The sequence below is a fragment of the Mobula birostris genome, chromosome 3 (assembly GCF_030028105.1).
Source record: "Mobula birostris isolate sMobBir1 chromosome 3, sMobBir1.hap1, whole genome shotgun sequence".
NCBI classification, from domain to species: Eukaryota; Metazoa; Chordata; class Chondrichthyes; order Myliobatiformes; family Myliobatidae; genus Mobula; species Mobula birostris.
In genome coordinates this window covers 214,419,455-214,442,792 of record NC_092372.1, presented here as the reverse complement: position 1 = coordinate 214,442,792, position 23,338 = coordinate 214,419,455, and the positions used below count along the sequence as shown (strand labels likewise).

At 41.7% G+C, this 23,338-nt stretch overlaps 1 protein-coding gene across 10 annotated transcripts in view; it reads right to left on the bottom strand.

The window, feature by feature from the left end:
* kmt2ca (lysine (K)-specific methyltransferase 2Ca) overlaps positions 1-23,338 on the bottom strand; it is a 487,395-nt gene that overhangs the window by 402,040 nt on the left and 62,017 nt on the right. For all 10 annotated transcript variants that reach the window (XM_072254064.1, XM_072254065.1, XM_072254063.1 and 7 more), the window contains one exon: positions 770-931. In XM_072254064.1, coding sequence (XP_072110165.1) covers positions 770-930 — 161 coding nt within the window. In that variant the 5' untranslated portion in view covers position 931. The remainder of the gene's footprint in view (positions 1-769; positions 932-23,338) is intronic.

Here is a 23,338-nt window from a genome sequence, read left to right as displayed (position 1 = left end):
GGCAAATTGAGAATATTATTTCATATTTCTGACATACCTCTAGCTCATAGAAAATACTCATCTGACTGAACTAATTATGTCTTTGATATCAGAAATAAGATAAGACATGCACAAGATTCAAAGCTGTACGTACTTTTTATGTGCCTCGAGGAAGGGATTTGTCCCAGAAGATCATTGCATTTCCATAAATAATAATGATGCTGAGGGAGTAGAAGACATTTTCCTAACCAAAATAGATTCTTTGCCTTGCCACCTCTTCCATGAACCAAGAATACAGAGCAAATGAGTTCAAAAATCCATGCTCCTCAAAGTGTATACTTTTTTTTAAAAAAAAAAGTAGTAGCACTGCCAAGCTATCAAAAGCAGATTACTGAAAACCATAAAGAGCACAATATTTATTTATTGGTGCAGCATGGAGAATGCCCTTCCGGCCCTCCAAGCCCTAGCAACTCCAACAAACCCAATTTAGCCCTAACCTAATAAAGAAACAATTTACCTATCCAATTACCTATCCAGAATATCTGTGGATTGTGGGGGTGGGGGAGAAACCAGAGCACCTGGGGAAACGCCACACATTCCATGGGGAAGGACGACCAGGGATTCCTTACAAACAGCGGTGGAATTGAACTCCCAACCCCAACACTCCAAGCTGTAATAGCATCTTGCTGACCACTATGCTACAGTGGCAATAGATTTTTTAAAAATCCAAGTTGGTGACATCTGAACATAAACAAATAATGCAACTTATAGGTTTCCAAACAGCACTTACTTCTTTTTCTTTTGTAGCGGAGTTGTGCCATCTTTACGAGGCCGTCCTCGTGGCCGTTTGTCATTATTTACAGGGCTGCCAACAGGAACAGCCGCAAGGGCGGCAGAAAGAGGTGGCGGTCCTAGGTCAGATGCCTCCACACTTTTGTCCTCTGATGACATTCTGCGGATGGAAGAACAAGAACTTTGAATTAGTGGAAGATGACAAACACTAAAATTAAGCATCAAACCTAATTGCTAAATTGTCCCCGTAAGATATTTTTGTTAAGTTAAAATAATAGCCATATTTGGTCCTAGCTATCTTTAAGTTGTAACTAATTGAACCACTAACTGCTAACAAAGACTTTTTTCCTGTAATATAAAATGACCTATTGTTTCAGTTCAGAAATAGAGTACTACAAGCAATGAAACTTTTTAAATTCCAGCCACTATTATAGCTGCAGACCCAGTAATGCACAGTCTTTCTTAGCCAATAAAAATCTTTCACTTTTAAACAATTCTACTAAAATAACCTTGCTGAAAACAAGCTTGGAATAAAACAGAAGAACCAAAGGAACACTGAACTAGTTATATAACTACTGGGGAAGGAAAAACCTTTGTTAACCCAAATCACATTTGCATAGTATCTGAGGAAAATTCAACAAGACATCCATTTGGCGTCATCAGCAATCAGCCTAATTAATCAACAATGGGCACAACATTGTAATTGCTAGAGCAAAAAACAAACTGCTGAAAGCATTCCATGGGAGGAAAAGGGGTGGCTAACAGTTCAGGTGGAGATCCTGCTTTAGAGAAAGATTGTAAAGGGGAGATAGCCAGTACATGCACGTGGAAGACAGGGTTAAAATAGAGGCTGGAAGGTGATAGCTCTAAATCAGGTGAGGGAAGGATGATGGGCAGATGGGACGAGAGGTGAGGAAGAAGGTGATGGTCTAGATAGAAGACAGAGGGAGAGATGGAAAAAGTACACAAAGAGGGTGATTGCTTAGATGTGGGATTGCAGGAGTGTGTTCATTAAACTGTAAAATTCAATGATGCAACAGGTAGCTGTGGGAATGGAAAGAGGAGTTGAAATAATATGAAACCAGAAGCAGATGGCTATCAGAAACAACAAAAGCAATAGACCAAGACAGCCCTTCTAGATGAGGCAGAAGAATCAGTTTCATCTACAAGGGACGTCAAGGATTTCTAGACAGTGACAACAAGGAGGAAGTAGGGATAATTAATACACTTCCTTCACTTGCAGGGAAACATGCCAGAGGATAGGAATGAATGAGCAGACCAGGGAGTCATGAATAGAGTGGTCCCTACAAAAAGCAGAAAGGGGATAAGAGGGCAAGATATGATTGGAGGAGACCACTGGAACTGGCAGAAGTGGTGAAGGACAACATGCTGGATGGCAGGGGATGAAAAGTGAGGACCAAGAGAAGTCCACTCTTCTATCCAGGATGGTGACGGGTGGGGATGAGAGTAGATGTGCATGAAATGAAGGAAATGTTTGAAGGCTCCACTGACTACTCCTTTAATTCATTCCACTGGCCCATCTTCCCTTGCTTTTCCGGTTCCACTTATCACCTGCCAGCTTGTCTCTATCCTTCACTCTCCCTGGTCCACTTGGCACTATCCATCTACATATTTTCTTCTTCTCAAAACCTCACTGCATCTGTCTCTCCCTTCCCTCTTCACTTCTACATACAGGTCATCTTCCCGTTACATTCAGTCCTGTGGCAGGGTTTTGACCTGAAACATCAACCATCCCTTCGCTTCTACAGATACTGCTCGACCTGCCGAGTTCTTCCTGCAGTTTCTTTTTACTGAAACGTGTTTCTATACAGTAGTTCTATTTTTCAGTTACACTTGGTTGTAAATTCTTATTTAAAGTATGATATTGGAGCATGTAAAGGATAAAAACTAAATAATTTATATATTGGTCAGGGTGGGGAAGAAACAGTGCTACCAATCTTATGAATGCAAACACAAAGCAGTTTGAGTTTTTGCTCTGATTTTCAACATTTGCAATCTCATATCTCCATCTTAATTCCAAAAAGCTTGTTTGACAAAGTGACATTGAATAGTTATGATAAATAGAGAAAGCAGCAGCATTGAACTATATGCAGGAAGAATCAAAAAGCTGTTTTGAAATAGTCAGCAATAATGAACTAGACCAAATATTAACTGGATACTGTCAGACTAAAATACAGGTCCATAACCTCTTATCCAAAATCCTTGGGGCCAGTTGCATTTCGGAATACAGAATTTTCCGGATTTCAGAACCCCCCCCCCCCCAACTGCCCCCGATACCAAAAAACAGGTATGCTCTTATTTAACTGGTCCCAGTGTAGTTGACTTTAGGACCCAGTGGTGCACCAAACCTATGCACATCCTTCCGTATACTTTAAATCATCTCTAGATTACTTATAATACCTAATACAATGTAAATGCTATGTAAATCATTGTTATACTGTATGTTTAGGGAATAACGATAAGAAAAAATTTTATTTCCAACAAAAACATAAAAATATACAGCTTCAAATGAACCAAATCAAACACATGGTAAATGACTTATTGGAATAAATGTAGAACGTCACTGTCACTATAACACTTCAGTAACTTGTCTTTCTGTTTATTTAAATCATATACAGTGGTAGTTCTGACACTATTTTCTTCAGTAAGACACCGCACAGACACACCACGATCAAGCTTGTGCAATAATTCCACTTTCTGCATTATTGATAGAGAAGATTCCTTCTCTTTTTCTCATTGTTACTCATAGGGGTACCTGCAGCTCTTTTTGACATTTTCACAGTGAAATTAAACACAAAATCAACAGTGAACACAAAATATCAGCGTACAGCAAATGCACGTGTACCCAGTAGGAGCGCTGAGCCACAATTGACATCTGGCGGCCTCTGCTAGTGCTGCCAAGTCACACCTGAGTGACATCAGCTGTTGGCAAAAAAACTTCAGTTTTCGGAGCTTTTTGGATTTCAGAATTTCGGATAAAGGAATGTGCACCTGTATATCCTAGTTAGCCAAGCTGACTTTATTAGAACAAGTTGGTGTCCTAGTGCAACCAAAGTAACTTATCATTAAACTCCACTCATAAACACACAGAAGAGGGAAGGATTTGTGAGATTAGAGCTTCTAGGCATAAGTGTCAGGCTTCTATTTCTCTTTTCTAAAAAAAATATCAGATACAAACCAATCCCTCAATATCTAATTTAGTATTTAGGTCAGCCAGAAGATTTACAATTGCCAAAAGACCCAAATGAAAGAAAGTCGTATGCTATGTTTGTTTTGCTGGAATCTACTGGGTACAACCTTCAGACTTCAGCATAATGAGCTAGATGATAGTGGATTGCCAATAAAGCAAAATAGACTTGTACAAATATGTCACCATATCAAGCTTAATGACAATAAATGGATCACTGAACCACGATGTCTAACATGTAGAGCCAATTGAAATAATTAGTTCAACAATTATTCAGAACACTTCCTTGCAAGGCATCCCAAGCAATTTCCCAATTCAGTGTCAGATGCAAGCTTAAGTGATTAGGAGAGGTAGCTGATTATGCAATTTAATGAGTCAAAGAGACTTCAAGGTGCTATGAAATTTACTGCTTAAACCCTTGAAACAACAGTGTTTATGATTAGTGAAATCCAGGCTTTTGATGCTATAATGTAGCAAAAGGCAATAGCCTGCAAGTTGAAAGGAACCAACCGCTAGAGTATCCTCACAACACTGCTATCATCTTATATAATTCAGAGGAAGGATATGCTGCCAAAGTTATCTTTGTGAAATGTTACAATACAACACCCAGATTGCTCAACCTACAGCCACAGTTATCAAGCATTCAGTCACAGCAGTACCATCAAGGGAATGGCTCTGTCATAGATGACATTAAGCTTTAAATTTTATTGCAACAGCAACCATCAGACAAGCAGTTAGAACTTATTCACACTGTTGACCGGAGTCAGAATTCCCAGCCTTCATCGAGTTCTGAAACGGTTTGATGAATGGTCATCATGCTGCACTCTCAACCCAATAGTCATGGGACGATGACTTGGTTATCTGTTGTTCAAAAATTGTTGTCACTTTTGCGACATAAGCTCCACCTGGCTCTTGTCTGCCGTGGGTGGAAAGCAGGTTATGATGTTGCTATCCCAGATTTAGAACCCGCCATTATTAGCACCACAATAGTGCCTCACTGAAAATGTGAAAAGCTGGCACAAATTATACCAACCATCCTGAGAAACAGCCTCCAACATCAAAGATACAGAACAACCCCCTTCATCAGATGCAAGGAAGTTTTGTCAATATCCAATACTTCATCACGGATCCTACAGGTGGTATTAGTCCTAGGCTTCACCCTCCCTCAAAACCAATGAACATCCAATGGAAAGCACACAAGACAAGGATATTCTGGCAACCTGCAAAAGACTAATGAGCCAAAGTGGTGCAACTGTAGCTCTTGCAACTAAACTGAACATCATCAATGTGCCTATTAAGCTGTTGTAGGAGACACCCATTTTTTTTTTTTTACACTTAGTATTACAGTATACCATCGACTGGATTGACTGACTAGACATTAATTATGAGGCTTTTTCCTGACATAATAAAGAGACAATCCTGAAGAGACACACTCAATATTCTTTTGCATCCTCATTAACTTTAGGAAGGACCATGGAGACCCAAATCACCCAGGCTAAATCAAAAACCTCCAGTAAAATATAATCCATAACCTCAACTAACAAAAGACTATACACAAACAAGAGAAAATCAGCAGATGCTGGAAATCCAAGCAACACACACAAAATGCTGGAGGAACTCAACAGGCCAGGCAGCATCCAGGAAAATGGTATAGTTGGCACCTTGGACCAAAGTCCTGCCAAAGGGTTTCAGCCTGTGACGTCAACTGTACTCTTTTCCTGGATGCTGCCTGGCCTGCTGAGTTCCTCCAGCATTTTGTGTGTTTTGCTTTGATGAAAGGCCATGTTATCCTCAGTAAGCAATAAATGAAATTGCTTCAAAAATAATTAAAACATGGTCAGCTTGCGTCAACACCATAAGATGTTCCACTTTGGTTGCAGTCAGAGTTGCAATCAAGCTACAGAATCAGTGCATCTAGTGGTGTAACATGTAAATAAAATTTCAAATCAATGTTTTACTTCTTTCAACCCAATGTTGTTGCATTATTAAGGTACAAATGCTATTTTTGTTTAAATTGAGGAATGAAATTTGAAAACTGTAGGCAATGGTTGACCTCCAAATAAACACATCTGTTTTATAAAGATTGGCACTGGTCAGTTATTGCTAAGCACCATAAAAGTAGATCTTAGGATTAATTAATTTTTATACTCATTCAAAGGAAAAGGACTTTTCACAATGTACCAGCACTTAATTGCCCAATCCTAAATGCCTTTGAGGTGGTGGTGGTGAACTGCCTTCTTGAACCACTGTAGATCTGAGCTCTAAGGACTACTGTTTGAGAGCATATTCCAGTATTTTGACCAAGTAATGGTTAAGGAATGGTATTATAGGTCAGCTGCCTTACAAATCTGATTGAGTTTTCTGAGGCGCTAGCATGATAAGGTTAAGACAGTGGACGTATCTATGTGGACTTTAGTAAGGCATTTGATAATGTCCCTCGTGGTAGGTTGATTCAAATAATAAAAATGCATTGTATCCAAGGTGAATTGCAAGTCTGGATTCAGAACATGCTTGCTCATAGACAATAGAGTAGAGGTGGAAGGCAATTACTCTAGCTAGAAGCTTGAAACAAGTGGTGTTCCATATAGATCAGTGCTGAGACCTCTTGTATGTGATATATATCAACAATGTGGGTGAAAATGTAGATGGGTTGATCAGCAAGTTTGCGAATAACACAAGGATTACTGGAGTTGTGGACAGTATAAAGGACTAAATAATATTGCAGGATATATAGGACAGTTATAATAGGCATCCATTACTCTCGTGAGACCATGGATTTGCGCCTTGGGAGGTGTCCAGGGTGCAGGCCTGGGCAAGGCTGTATGGAAGACCAGCAGTTGCCCATGCTGCAAGTCTCCCCTCTCCATGACACCGATGTTGTCCAAGGAAAGGGCACTAGGGCCGATACAGCTTGGCACCGGTGTCGTCACACAGCAATGTGTGGTTAAGTGCCTTGCTCAAGGACACAACACGCTGCCTCAGTTGAGGCTCAAACTAGCCACCTTCACATCACTAGACTTACACCTTAACCACTTGGCCATGTGCCAACACACATAGGACAGTTATAGATATGGGCAAAGTGGCAAATGGTATCTAAGACCAGCAAGTATGAGGTATTGCACTCTGGGAGATCAAATGAAAGGAGGAAACAAATACAGTTAATGGTAGACCTCTTAATATCATTGAAGCACAGAGGGACATTCAGACCTCTCTCTCCCCAGAGTCCAGATCCATGATTCTGAGAGTGGTAGGTATCTGCAATAGGTTAGATTATGAGAACACTCAGTGCTCTTTTATTGTCATTTAGAAACGGATACATGCATTAAGAAATGATACAATGTTTCTCCACAGTGATATCACAGAAAACAGGACAGACCAAAGGCTAACACTGACAGAACCACATAATTATAACATATAGTTACAGCAATGCAAAACAATACCATAATTTGATGAAGAACAGACCATGGGCACAGTAAAAAAAAAAGTCTCAAAGTCCAGAGTCGATCGACTCCCGAGTCCCCGACAGCAGGTGGCAAAAGGGAGATACTCTCTGCCATAAACCTCCAGGCACCGTCAACTTGCCGATACCTTGGAAGCAGCCGACCACAGCCGACATTGAGTCCATCCATCCGAAAAACTTCCAAGCTTCCAACCAGCCTCTCCGATACAGCCTTACCAGCGCCATCCTCTGCTGAGCGCCTTCGACCTCTCCCTGGCCGCTGAAACACAGAAACCCGAGGATTTCGAGGCCTTCAGCTCCGGAGATTCCGGTTACCACACAGTAGCAGCGGCAGCGAAGCGGGCATTTCAGAAATTTTCCAGATGTTCCTCCGTGCTCTCACGTCTATCTCCATCAAATCAGAATTGTGCACGGTCCCCTACTTGACAGATAACAGATATCATCACCGAAGTGGCCGCACGCGCTGCTGTCGCGCTGCCATTTTCTCCCCCCTTATCAGGGTATTAGTGGAAGCAGGCAGTCAAGTAAGTCAGGTAAAAAGAGGCTTCATACACATATGAATATGAAGGGAATGGAGAAATATACATGATGCATAGTAGGACAATTAGTATAGTAGGAAGGGAATAGGCAGCCAGTATAGAGCACTCCTGTGGCTGTTCCCCTCAATTAATACATGTACCGCTTTGGATACTGTTTAGGGTGGCAACCTGCAAGAGAGAACCTGCAGCGAGCAGCTAGTTGGCACAGAGTCTGGACCTGCGGCTCAAAACGAATGGGGGGAGAAGAGGCGAACTGTAGTGACAGGGATTTATTGGATAGGGGAGTAGAAAGGAGGTTCTACGAATGAGATAAGAGATGCCCAGATGGTTTGTTGCTTCCCAGGTGCCAGGGTCAAGGACATCTCAGATCAGGTTCACAGTATTCTTAATTGGGAGAATGAGCCACTAGAGATTGAAACATAGAAAACCTGCAGTACAATACAGGCCCTCCGGCCAACAATGCTGTGGCGAACATGTACTTACTTTAGAAATTACCTAGGGTTACCCATAGCCCTCTGTCTTTCTAAGCTCCGTGTACCTATCCAAGAGCCTCTTAAAAGACCTTATTGTATCCATAATAGAAGATCATGGTCTTCTAGTGGCATGGGTAGAATGGGTGACGAGTTCCTGCAAAATGAATTCAGGAAGTTAGGTACTAAGTTATTAAGACAGGAACTCAAACGTTGTGATCTCAGGATTGCTACCAATGCCAAGTGCTGGTGAGGCCAGAGATAGGAAGATTATACAGTTTAACACATGACTAAGGAGTTGGTGCAGAAAGGAGGGCTTCAGAGTTTTGGATCATTGGGCTTTTCTCTAGGGAAGGTGGGCCGTGTAGAGAAGGAATGGGCTGCACCTGAACTGGAAGGGAACTAATATCATACTGGGAAAGTTTACCGTGCTGCACTTGGTGGGGGGGGGGGGGGGGTGCGATTAAACTAGAGATGAAGGGAGATGGGAACCAGAGTGACACAACACATTGGGCAGTGGCTGTGGAAAGATATGTTGTTAAGCCTAGATACAAGAATCAAAACTTTGAGTATGGTGGGACTAACTTTCTGACTGCATATATTTATATTTCAATGCAAGGAGCTATCAGAAAACCATATGAGCTTAGGGAATGGATCAGTACATAGAATATGACATTGTGAGTTTGTATGTTCCTGTCAGACAAAAGGAGAATAGGTTTAGGGCAGGGGTCCCCAACCTTTTTTGCACCGCGGACCGATTTAACATTGACAATATTCTTGCAGACCGGCTGACGGGGGGGGGGGGGGGGGGGGGATCACGACCGGAATATAGGTGATAAGTCAACTATAAGTCACTTATGAGTGGATAATACACTCAATTTCGTTTCTAAAAGGGTTTATCTAACAAATTTAATATTAAGCAGAAAGCTCATATTTTCCTTGCATGAATATAGTGATAAGTCATTTTAAGTAACGTTTGGATATTAAACACAGTGCATATTTTCCTCATATGAACATATAAAATCATTGCAACAGACCAATATCGCTGAATCAGGGATACAAGCCTGGGCTTATTTCCCTGCAACAAGACAGTTCCATCGAGGGGTGATGGGAGACAGCAATACTCGAAGGGGGTTCCTTATGTCCAGTCTATTCCACAATTTAGTTTTCATTGCATTCATTGCAGAAAACCCTGTTTCGCAGAGATAGGATGTTGGAAAGAAAGAACGTTTTCAGTGCTTTCGTGGCTATCTCAGGATATTCAGCCTTGACTTTGATCCAGAATGCCGGCAGAGATGTCAAGCATACTTTTCAAAGCGCTGTCATTTGCAAGCTCGAGGAGTTGATCTTCTTCCCGTGCTGACATGGATGACGTGTGGGTAATGACCTCGCGTACGTTCAAGTTCAACAGGGAATGAGGAAAGGTGCAGCTGACTCATATCATTTCCTCGCAGCCCAGTAGCACATGTTTTGCGGCCCTGTACCAGTCCACAGCCCAGTGGTTGGGGACCACTGGTTTAGGGAACCCTGGTTTTAGAGAGTTATTGAGGCCCTAGTTAAGAAAAAGGAGGTGCATAGTAGGAATGGGGCAGGAAGGAACAAATAAGATACTTGAAGAGTATAAGGAATGCAAGAAGGAAACTGAGAAGGAAATGAGGATGGCTAAAATACGACATGAAATTACTCTAGCAGAGAAGATGAAAGAGAATCCCCGTGTTTCTACAGATATATTAAAAGCAAAATGATAGCGAAGGACAAAATTGATCCTCTGGAAGATCAGCATGGTAATCAATGCATGGAGCCAAAAGAATTGGGGGAGATCTTAAATGGATTTTTGGCATCTGTATTTACTTGGCAGACGGACACAAAGTCTATAGATAGAAGGCAATGCAACATCGAGGTTATGGACACGATACAGATTACTGGGGTAGTGTTTGCTGAATGAGGCATATTAGGGTGGATAAATCCCTTGGGCCTGACAAGGAGTTCCCTCAGACCCTGTGGGAGGCTAATGAAGAAATTGCAGGGGTCTTAGCAGAGATATTTAAAACATCCTTAGCCACAGGTGAGGTGCTAGAAAACTGTAGGACAGCTAAGCTTGTATAAGAAAGGCCCTAGGAATAAATCAGGAAATTATAGGCGGGTGAGGTTAGTCAAGAAGGCTCAGTTGTTTGGCATCCAAGATAAGGTAGAAAATTGGATTAGCCATTGGTTTCACAGAAGAGGTCGGAGTGTGGTAGTCGTTGGTTGCCTCTCTGACTGGAGGCCTGTGACACAGTAAATCAGTGCTGGGTCCATAGCTGTTTGTCATCTACATCAATGATCTAGATGATAATGTGGTTAACTGGATTGGCAAATTTGTAGGTTAATCCAAGACTGGGGTGTAGTAGTGAGGAAGACTATCAAAACTTGCAGAGGGACCTGGACCAGCAGGAAAAATGGGCTAAAAAAAATGACAGATGGAATTTAATGTAGACAGGCAAGGCATTGCACTTTGAGAGGACCAATCAGGATAGGTTTTACACAGTGAGTGCAGTAGAACAGAGGGATTTGGAAGTACAGACTCATCATTCTTTGTAAGTAGTATCACAGGAAGATAGGGTTACAAAGAATGTTTTTGGCAAACTGGCCTTCATAAATCAATGCACTGAGTACAGGAATTGAGATGTCATGTTGAAATTGTAAAAGACATTGGTGAAGCCTAACTTAGAGTATTGTGTGCAGTTTTGGTCATCAACTTACAAGAAAGATGTAAATAAGATTGAAGTAGTGCAGAGAAAATTTACAAAGATGTTTTCAGGACTAGAGGACCTCACTTTATAGGGAAAGGTTGAATAGATTAGGACTTCATTCACTAGAAGGTAGAAGATTGAGGGGAGATTTGATACAGGTATACAAAATTATGAGAGGTATAGATAGGGTAAATGCAAGCTTGCTTTTTCCACTGATATTGGGTGAGACTAGATCTAGAGGTCATGAGTTAACATGAAGGGATGGGAACTTCTTCACTCAAAGGGTGGTGAGAGTTGCCAAGCAAGTGATGGATGTAGGGTCGATTTCAATGTTTAGGAGCAATTTGGACAGGTATGTGGATGAGAGGGGTATAGAGGGCTATGGTGTGGGTGAGGGTCGATGGAACTATGCAGAGGGTTTATGACTATAATTTGGCATCAAGGTCAGTGCAACATAGTGGACTGAGTGACCTGTCCAATGTTGTACTCTTCTGTATTCCTGTTCGGTACTTCCAGACAAGTTGTGAGAGTTGCTGGGTAATTGGTTTATCATATGTGCTGATATACAATGAAAAGCTTTTGAACTTGCTATCCCAATGAATCGTCCCATGCACAAGTACACTGAGGTAGAGTAAAACAACATAATTTAAAATGTAGCTAATTACACAGAAAGTGCAGTGCAGATAAACAAACTTCCAGGTGACTATGTTTGTATGCTTTTACTGTCCTTGTCATTCTATCTGATAGAGTAATTGGGTTTGAAAGCCTAAGGCTTAGTAAAGCCAAATGACAAAGGAAATTAGCCCAAAATATATGAGTACCAAATTCTAATGACTCTCAAAGGGAGCTCTAACACAAACAACAAATTCTGATGTGTTTTAAACCAAACACAACTAAAGTTTGGAGGGGGGGGGTAGAAAAATTCCACATGCACCATTTTTACCTACCCTTCAACAATATTACTGGATAAACTAAATGTAACCTCTTTCATTAAAAAAGCCCTTTTACTTATATATAATTTTTTTTTCTCTTCTACATGTTATGTATTGCATTGAACCACTGCTGCTAAGTTAACAAACTTCACGTCACATGCCGGTGATAATAAACCTGATGCTGATTCTGAGAAGAAAATACTCAAGTTTAAAAGTTGGAACTTGTTTGTTCTGCCATGACATTTAAAGCCAGCTTGCAACTGTGGTTCAGAGGAACATTCTCATAGCCTTCAACAAAGCAATGGTTAATCCAATTACATACTGAATGCAAAAGAAAAACACCTGTATATTTTCTAGTTAATATGAAAATGTTTTACACCTCATTAACAACAGACTATATTTCTAAACGGAACTCTGAATTTCTATTAATCCTTTTATAGGAGCATTGAATAAACCACACTACAAACATTTCAGCTATAATTTACACTGCAGAATAGGAAAGTTAGGAAGCATATCCTTAACAAGACAGATATCGGAACCAGGACATTCAGCATCCCTGTGTAGGTCAGCTAATAAAATCATTTCAGTTATGAGAAGATATTGCAGATAAAATCCAATGCACTTCTATAGTGAGATTCAAACTGCAACCAGAAACAATATTGCTGTCTGCTCTGAGATTCATGCCTGGCACGTTATCACTTAGTTCAAAAAAACAGTAGTGATAAAACTTTCTTCAAAGTATTACACAGTTGGACTCATATACAAATCTAGGTCAGTCTTAGCTATTACTTAACTCTTCTTTTGCAAGCCCTATTAACTGTTAAATCCATGGAAAATTACTGCAGTGTAGCCAACAGCACCACATCTCTTCAAGAGTTAACTGTGTTACCTGATGCAGTAACTGGAATTTGAAACAGAAGGTGAAGGACACTTAAATGTCACTATGTTAAAACAGATTGGCTTTCACTCACATTCAGTTGTCCTAGGTGAAGAAATTTTGTATTAGGTGACTCACATGCTGCTCTAATCTACCAGTGCATATGTACAAGACTGCATACAAAAATAGTAGAAAATGATTAACTCAATTTTCAATTATAACTAAAAGCATTTATGTATTTTAGAAGGAGCATTAGCCTTCTGCTACTTGCAGAAAAATATTCAACCTCAACATTTAGTGACTTCTGTAAAGTATAACTTTCTAGATCATAGTCATACTTTATTGATCCCAGGGGGAAATTGGTTTTTGTTACAGTTGCACCATAAATAGTTAAATAGTAATATGTAAATTATGCCAGTAAATTATGAAATAAATCAAGGACCAGCCTATCGGCACAGGGTGTCTGACCCTTCAAGGGAGGAGTTGTAAAGTTTGATGGCCACGGGCAGGAATGACTTCCTATGAAGCTCTGTGCTGCATCTCGGAGGAATGAGTCTCTGGCTGAATGTACTCCTGTGTCCACCCAGTACATTATGTAGTGGATGGGAGACATTGACCAAGGTGGCAGGCAACTTAGACAGCATCCTCTTTTCAGACACCACCGTCAGAGAGTCCAGTTCCATCCCCACAACATCACTGGCCTTACGAATGAGTTTGTTGATTCTGTTGGTGCCTGCTACCCTCAGCCTGCTGCCCCAACACACAACAGCAAACACGATAGCACTGGCCACCACAGACTCGTAGAACATCCTCAGCATCGTCCGGCAGATGTTAAAGGACCTCAGTCTCCTCAGGAAGTAGAGACGGCTCTGACCCTTCTTGTAGACAGGCTCAGAGTTCTTTGACCAGTCCAGTTTATTGTCAATGGGCAGGAATAGCTTACAAAAGTAAATGGTAGTAGACTATCTTGCCCTCTACCTATTCTGTCATTGATTATGATTATGGCTGATCTTATCTTGGTTTCACTTCCAATTTCTGGCTACGTTTTCCGTATCAATCAATTTCGAGATGTCCCCTGGTAATTTTCAGTCTTCAAAGAATTCCAAAAATTCATGAGCCTAACCACGTGCAAATCAGGAACAGGAGTAGGTCACTTAGCCCTTCAAGCCTGCTCTGCCGTTCAACCTGATCATGGTTGATCTGTAAACTCAGCTCTGTATTCAAAACTCAGGACCACAAACAAAATGTCACTGGTCTCTTAAGTGGATAGCCGCTTACTTTTAAACAATGGCCCTGTTATTTACTTTCTCCCGCAAAAGGAAACGTCCCCACCACATCCACCTTGTCATGACCACTCAGGAACCTGTCTGTTTCAATGAAATCCCCACTTACTACTTTAAAAACTCTAGTGGTTACAAGCCTCGCATATCTAACCTGCCCATTCCGGATATTAGTCTAATAAATCTTCTCTGAACTGCTTCCAACATATTCACATCCTTCCTTAATAAAGGAGACAAAAACTATAAACAATGTTGCAAATAAGGTTTCACAAGAAGTACTAAACTGACAAAGCAATTAATTTTTCAGGCCATTGAGTCTTCAAAGGTTTGCTACTTTTCAGTCTCTAGAGCAGGGGTTCTTAACCTGGGGTCCATGAGCTAGGATGGGGGGGAAAAAGTTCCATCATTATTTTCACTAACCTCTAACTGAAATTTAGAATTTCTTTCAATTATGAAGTAGGCACAAACCACAGTAGCTTTAGCAGTACCTGTGACTTTGTCACCAATAACAGAGGTATTTTCATATCACATTGCAGTTGAGAGACTCTTAGATAGGTACATGGAGCTATGCGGTAGGGTAATTCTAGGCAGTTTCTAGAGTAGGTTACATGGTCGGCACATTATGGGTCGAAGGGCTATAATGTGCTGTAGATTTCTATGTTCTATGCATCTGCTCCGCTATTTCATCATGGCTGATCCAATTTTTCTCTCAGCCCCCAATCTCTTGCTTTCTCCTCATATCCCTTCACGTCTTGACTAATCATGAATCTACCAACCTTCCACTTAAATATAAATAAGGACTTGGCCTCCAAAGTTGTCTGTGGCAAAAATTCTAAATTCACCACTCTCTGGTTAAAAGATTCCTCATCTCCGTTCTGAAAGGACACCCCTCTATTCTGAAGCTGTGTCCTTTGGACACAAAGCCATCAATGTTGTCATCCAATCACAAACAAGAGATAACCTGCAAATCCTGGAAATACAAGCAACATACACAAAATGCTGGAGGAACTCAGCAGGCCAGGCAGCATCTAGGAAAAGAGTACAGTAAACGTTTCAGGCCAAGATTCTTCAGCAGGACTGGAGAAAAAAAATAACGAGGAATCAAAGTTAGAAGGGAAGGGAGGAAGAAATACAGGGTGATAGGTGAAACTGGGAGGGGGAGGGGTGAAGTAAAGAGTTAGGAAGTTAATTGCTGAAAGTGATACAGGGCTGGAGAAGGGGTAATCTAATAGAGAGGACAGAAAGCCATGGAAGAAAGAAAAAGGGGGTGGAGCACCAGAGGGAAGTAATGGGCAGATAAGGGGATAAGGTGAGAGGGAAAAGGGGATGGAGAATACAGAAGGGGGGGTGCATTGCTGGAAGTTTGAGAAATCAATGTTCATGCCATCAGGTTGGAGGCCACCCAAACGGAATACAAGATGTTGCTCCTCCAATCTGTGGCCTCATCGCAATTGTAGAGGAGGTCATGGATGGACATGTCGGAATGGGAAATGGAATTAAAATGGGTGGCCACTGGGAGATCCTGCTTTTTCTGTTCAGTGAGCGGTTTCCCAATCTACCCCAGGTCTCACCAATATACAAGAGGCCACATTGGGAGTACTGGATACAATAGATGACCCCCACAGACTCACAGGTGAAGTGTCACCTCATCTGAAAGGACTAATGGGGCCCAGAATGGTGGTCAGGGAGGTGGTGTAGGGGCAGGTGTAACACTTACTCCACTTACAAGGATAAGGATAATTTCATAATCCAAATCATTGACATAATGTAAAAAGCAGGCCCAACACAGACCCCTGCGGAACACAATTAATCACCGACAGCCAATCAGAAAAAGGCTCCCTTTATTCCCACTCTTTTATCCTGCCAATCAGCCACTGCTTTATCCACACTGCAGTGTTTCTTGTACTACCATGGGCTCATAGGTTGTTAAGCAGCCTCAAGTCATAGGCCTTCTGAACATCCAAGTGCACAACTTCTACCAATTCTCCTGTGTCTAGCTTGCTTGTAATTTCTTTGAAGAATTCCAACAGATTTGTCAGTCAGGCAAGGTTTTCCCTCAAGGAAACTATGCTGACTATGGCCTACTTTATCATGCATCTCCAACTACACCGAAACCACATCTCCAACAATTGACTCCAAAATCTTCCCAACCCGAGGTCAGACTAATCTCCTTTCTTCTGCCTTTCTCCCGCCTTTCTCCCTTCTTGAAGAGTTGAGTGACATTTGCAGATTTCCAGTCCTCTGGAACCATGCCAGAATTAATTGATTCTTGAAAGATCATTACTTAAGCCTCCACAATCTCTTCAGCCACCTCTTTCAGAATCCCAGGGTGTATACCATATGGTCTAGAAGCCTTTCAGACCTTCTCAATTTTCCCCAAGAACCTTCTCCTTTCACACAGTTCATGACCCCAGGCACACTGGAACTTCTGGCATACCGCTAGTGTCTTCCACAGTGAAGACTGATACAAAATACTTATCCAGTTCATCCGCCGTTTCCTTGTCCTTTATTACTACCTCTCCAATGGTCTGCTATCTACTCTCTCCTCTCTTACTCTTTCTGTACATTAAGAAACTTTGTATCCTCAAATATTACTGGCTAGCTCACCTTCATTGTTCATCTTTTCTTTCTTTATTACTTCTAATTGCCTCCTGTTGGTTTTTAAAAGCTTCCCAATCCTCTTAACTTCTCAGTAATTTTTGCTTTATTATATGCCTGCTCTTTGGCTTTTATGTTGGCTCTGACTTCTCCTGTCAGCCACAGCTGTGTCGTCCTGCCTTTAGAATGCTTCTTCCTCTTTGGGATGTATTTATCTTGTGCCTTCCAAATTGCTCCCAGAAATTCCAGCTATTGCTGCTCTGCCGTCATCCCTACCAGTGTTCCTTTCCAATCAATTTTGGCCAGCTCCTCTTTCAGGCCTCTGTAATTCCCTATACTCCACTGCAATACCGATACATCTGACATTAGCTCCTCCTTCTCAGATTGAGGATGAATTCTATTATGTTATGATTACTGTCCCCAAAAGGTTCCTTTAACTTAAGTTCTCTAATCAATTCTTGTTCATTACACAACACCCAATCCAGAATAGCTGATCCCCAAGTGGGCTCAACCACGAACTGCTCTCAAAAGCCATTTCATAAGCATTCTAGAAATTCCCCTCTTGAGATCCAGCACCAACCTGATTTTTCCCAATCTACCTGCATATTGAAAATCCCTATTACCAATGTAATGTTGTGCTTTTGATGTGCATTTTCTATATTCCGATGTAATTTGTAGACCACATCGTTACCACTGTTTGAGGGTCTGTGTACAACTCCCATCAGGGTCTTTTTAACCTTGCAGTTCCTTAGCTCTATCCACGACTCAACACCTGCTGACCCTTTGTCACCTCTAATAATTTAATTTCATTTTTTTTTTGTTACCAACAGAGCCGCGCCACACCCCTGCCTACCTGCCTGTCTTTTCAATGCAATGTGTATCCTTGAATGTCAAGCTCCCAGCTATAATCTTGTTTCAGCCATGATTCAGTGATGCCCACGTCATACAGTCCAATCTGTAACTGTGCTACAAGTTAATTTACCTTATTCCGTATACTGCTTGCATTCAAATAACACCTTCAGACTTGTACTTATCCTTTTCAATTTTGTCCACCCTTTCTATTGCAACTCATCCTATTGACTGCAATTTTGCCCTATCATCAGCCTCTCCTTGCTACGAGTCTCACTACACACTGCCTCTGTTTGTAAAGCAACTACCTCAAGCCCAGCACTATCACTTCAGTTCCAAGTCCTCTCCCAAATTAGTTAAAACCCTCCCAAACAGCTCTCGTAAACCTGCCCAGATTCAGATGCAATCCGTCTCTTTTGCTTGTCGATTAATGCGTAGGAGGTGAGTAGTTTTGTTTGTTAAACGTTTGCAAAATTGGACAGTACAAATGACAATTCTTAACTCTCTATAAGGCCGCATTGCCTACCCCCATCGACCTGCACTGGGACCATATACCTACTATCCAAACTTCTCTTAAACATCGAAATTGAGCTCACATGCACCACTTGCGCTGGTAGCTCGTTTCACACTCACGAACCTCTGAGTGAAGAAGTTTCCCCTCCTGTTCCCCTTGAACTTTTTACCTGTCACCCTTAACTCAGGACCTCTAGTTGTAGTCCTCCCCCCCCCCCCCCCCAATCTTAGTGGAAAAAACCTGCTTGCACTTACTCTACCTATACCCTTCAATTTTGTATACCTCTATCAAATCTCCTCTCAATCTTCTACATTCCAAGAAATAAAGTCCTAACCTAGTCAATCTCTCCATATAAAGAAGGTCCTCCAGACCTGGCAACATCCTTGCAGATTTTCTCTGTACTCTTTCAACCTTATTTACATCTTTCCTGTAGGTAAGTGATCAAAACTGTACACAATACTCCAAATTAGGTCTCACCAAAGTCTTATATAACTTCAACATGACATACCACTTCCTATACTCAATACTTTTATTTATAAAGGACGAAGTGCTTAAAGCTTTCTTTATGACCCTATCATGTTTTACTACACTCCTCAGTGCCCAACCATTCAATATTTTAGACTTACTCTGGTTGGTCCTACCGAAGTGCAACACCTTGTACAAGTCTGGCCTATGATTTCCTGGTAGTTTTAGAGCCTTTCTTAAACAACGTAACAACATTGTCTGTCCTCCAACCCTCTGGCACCTCACCTGTCATTCAAAAGTGTTAAAACTTTGGATAAATTGTAAACAAGAGAAAACTTGCAGATACTAGAAATCCAAGCAACGCACACAAAATGCTGGAGGAATTCAGCAGGCCAGGCAGCATCCATGTTAAAGAGTACAGTCAACATTTCAGGCCAAGACCCTTCATCAGGTACATCGACTGTACTCTTTTTCATAGATGCTGCCCGGTCTGCTGAGTTCCTCTTGGATAAATTGCAAAATCGACTTGTTTGTTTAATACAGTATTCCGATATAGTTGATTTCTTTCGTAATCCTGTTGATTTTATTTAATATATTTAAATACATTATTCTGAGAAGGGGTCCACAGAATTCACCAGACTGCCAAAGGAGTCCTTGACATAAAACAAAGTTAAGGACCTATGCTCTAGAGGTCAGCGAAGCGAAATGCTGGAGGAGCTCAGTTTGTTAGGCAGCATGTAGTAGGAAAGTGGACAATGTTCTAGTACGAGCCCCTTCTTCAAGACTGAAAGACACAGCCAGCATAAAAGGTGGAAGGAAGGAATCCAAGATGTCATTTTTCAGAAAACAGGGCACACACTCCTATTGTTAATTGATAGAGCTCTCACCCACATCTCTTCCATTACCTGCGCATCTGCCCTTTCTTGCATTGAGATTGGCCACCAAAGAATCAACACAAATAGCAGTATAAATGGAAACATATTAAACACACAAATTTAAAGAGCAGTCAGAATCATACAGGCTCTTGGGCCCAACTCATCCATGCCAACCAGGTTACCTACCTGAGCCAGTCCTATTTGCCTGTGTATGGCCTACAAACCGTTCCATCATGGGCACTGGCCTCCCCAGCATCAAGGACATCTTCAATAGTCAATCGCTTAAAAGAGCTACATCCATCATTATGGACCCTCATCACCCAGGACATGCCCTCTTCTCAAGGAGAAATATAGGAGCAAGACACACGCTCAGCATTTCAGGAGCAGGATTTTCCCCTACATCAGCAGATTTCTGAATGGACAATGAACTCATGTACACTACTTCACTACTCGCCCCTCTCTTTTTGCACTATATATGCCATTCTTATCACTGACTTAATTTACTCCAATCTCAAAGCAATATGGTTACATCTTAATATTCACTATACCTACCAAGTCTTTGTTTTGAGACGACAAATAGCGGATAATAAATCTGTTTCAGCAATGGCTACATTCAAAAAAATACATGTGAGGTGGATGATTTTCTAGTTTTAAATATATTGAACTTGTTTTATACCTTTGTCAAACAAAAGCAGAAATAGAGCTCCAAATGCTTGTTGTATGTGTTGTTGCTGGTGCAAACACAGGCAGTGACATTATTGCAAAATAGTCACAAAAGACTTAACCATATTGGGAAATGCTTTCTGCAGATTTCGCAAGACTGATGATGTGTAAATGCCCAAGTACACTTTTAATGGGATGTATGGGGTATCTAGGGAGGGGCAGCACCTCTGGTGAGGGGGCCCGCCATGCCCTTTTTCAGGGCAGCTCGTCCACCTTTGGTCCCCACCTGGTGCTCAGCTCTCCCCTGTGGATCCAAAGTAGCTGAAACATGCGCAGCGGCCACACCACGGTAAACTGTCTCGGCAGACGGGCCAAACCAGGTGATGGTAGCCAACGGATCTTCAACCCTCGGTGAGGTAGGAGATCTGCCTGTCCCAGCGCGTGAAGTCTGGCCATGGCGGATTGAGCGGAAGAGACCAATTAATGGTCCAACAATCAACAAGGCAGGCCAGAAGGTGTTGTGGAGCACTAAGAGCACGACAAAGCACTTAGTCGTCCTGGTCATCCACTGCAAGAAGTGGTGATCTCTTTAAACTCACTCGGCAGAAAGCAAAGGCAAACCACTGCTGTAATCTGCCACGAACATGATTTCCCAATATGTCAGAGCGGCGTGGAGGGAAATCATCCACCAACTAAAAATTCCAGGTGCAACCTAATGACGACAACAGTTTTAGTGAACAGCTAAATACTGTGCTCAAAATGAAATTACTAATCTAGGTTAGCATTCTTAATTTGCCATGATTGGAGGGATCAATCTAAAAACTTCGTCTTTTCACTATTCATTTCCCCATCCCACAGCCCCCTCTTCTGTTATGAATACCGTACGTTGTCATGACAAATGGCAAAGACGACTGTCTGTGACGCAAAGTCGCTGTGCACTATGGCTGCTTTTCCTGGCTGTTCTCCAACCAGCCAAACTCCAAGTCTCCCTGCCACTGACTGACGCTATCAAAGTAATACACTCTGGGTATAAGCCTTCGCAGTCCTAATTTGGAAAGCACCCAGAGATTGATGAGATAACTCAGTTGTCATCTGGTGGAGCAGACACTGTACTCCAACACTCTGCGTGGAATACCAGTTTACTTCCATTAACCAATCAGCTCTGTGCAGAAACATATAGAAAGACAAACGACATTCCAATTTGATCAATTTCTGGAAAACATAACGAAACTAGGATCTTAACAGTAATTTCACTCAAGCCTATTCATTTCGAATTCAATTTTTAATTGGGGAAAACACTGCGTTCAGATGCCGTTTGGTTGCATAATAGTGAAGTTGAAAGGGAGGAAGGTTGTTTTAACCTCATCAGTGCCAATATCATTTTAGATTAGATTAGATTCAACTTTATTGTCATTGTGCCGAGTGCAGATACAAAGCCAATGAAATGCAATTAGCATCTAACCAGAAATGCAAAGGATAGTGTTATTTACAAAATAACTGTGAATCACAAATATAAAAGTACTGAGACAGTACAATATGGGTGCAATACTGCTTAGCGCTGTGATGTGAGATTCAGCAGGGTCACAGCTTCAGGGAAGCTCTTCCTGTGACTGCTGGTGCGGGAGCGGAGGCTCCTGTAGCGCCTACCGGATGGGAGGAGAGTAAAAAGTCTATGGTTAGGGTGAGATGCATCCTTGATAATGCTTTTTGCCCTGCCCAGGCAGTGTCTATGGTAGATGCTCTCAATGGTGGGCAATTGGGTGCCGATAATCCCCTGGGCAGTTTTCACCACCCACTGGAGCGCTTTGCGGTCCGATACGGGACAATTGCCATACTACACTGAGATGCAGTTGGTGGGTATGCTCTCAGTGGTACAGCTGTAAAAGTCCATCAGTATCCTGGGACAGAGGTGACCTTTCTTGATGCTCCGCAGGAAATAAAGGCGCTGTTGTGCCTTTTTGATCAGGATGGAGTTCAGGGACCAGGTGAGATCCTCGGAAATGTGGACACCAAGGAATTTGAAGCTTGATACACGCTCCACTATAGCTCCGTTAATGTAGATGGGGACATGAGTGTGGCTCCTAGCATGCCTGAAGTCCTCAATGATCTCCTTGGTCTTCTGGGGGTTAAGAGCCAGGTTGTTGACGGCACACCACACGGCCAGGTGCTGGACCTTGTCCCTGTAGGCTGTCTTGTCATCACCTCTGATCAGGCCAACCACCGTGGTGTCGTTTGCGAACTTGATTATGGAGTTAGAACCATGTACAGGAACGCAGTCATAGGTGATAAGGGAGTACAGAAGAGGGCTCAGCACACAGCCTTGAGGCATGCTGGTGTTCAGGGTGAGAGTGGAGGAGGAGAGGTTGTCTAACTTAACTGATTGGGGTCTGTTAGTCAGAAAGTCCAAGGTCCAATTGCAGAGGGATGAGCTGATACCAAGTTGACGAAGTTTGGCGATCAGCTTGGAGGGGTTTGTTGACTCTTTGGTGGGATAGTGATTCAAACTAAATAAACCAATCTAAATATCAGAAATCTCTTTATATATATTGTTCGTACTCTCAACAAGATACAGCTAGATTTCAATGTTTCTAAATAATCTATTAGATGTGACAAGAAATGGTTAAATCAATGGATCATTATTTAATTAGATTTTGAGAAAGCATTAACAACTTCTCACATAGATCAGTCAACTATGTTACTGTGGAACACCAACATACCTTAAAATTGATTAACAAGGCAGAGCGGGAATAAAATTTGTGGCTTGGGATTATATCAAATTGGTATTTGCTACAGATATGCACAATCTTTGTACAGTAAAAAACATAGTTTCTAATGATACCAAACGAATAAGACTGTTAGGAGGCAGCAGAACGTAAAGAAAATTCAAAGGGATGCAGGCAAACTACATGACTGGGTGATCTAAATGCACAGCAGATAAAAATATAATGAGCAAAAATTGAGATCACCAATTGAGTGCAGAAAAAATACTAGAACTAGTAATTTGAGGAGACTCAGTAAAATTGATGTTTTAAGAAACCTGGGTACATTTGTACAGAATTCACAGAAAACTAACATGGATGCAGAAACCAGTTAATGTAGCAAGTG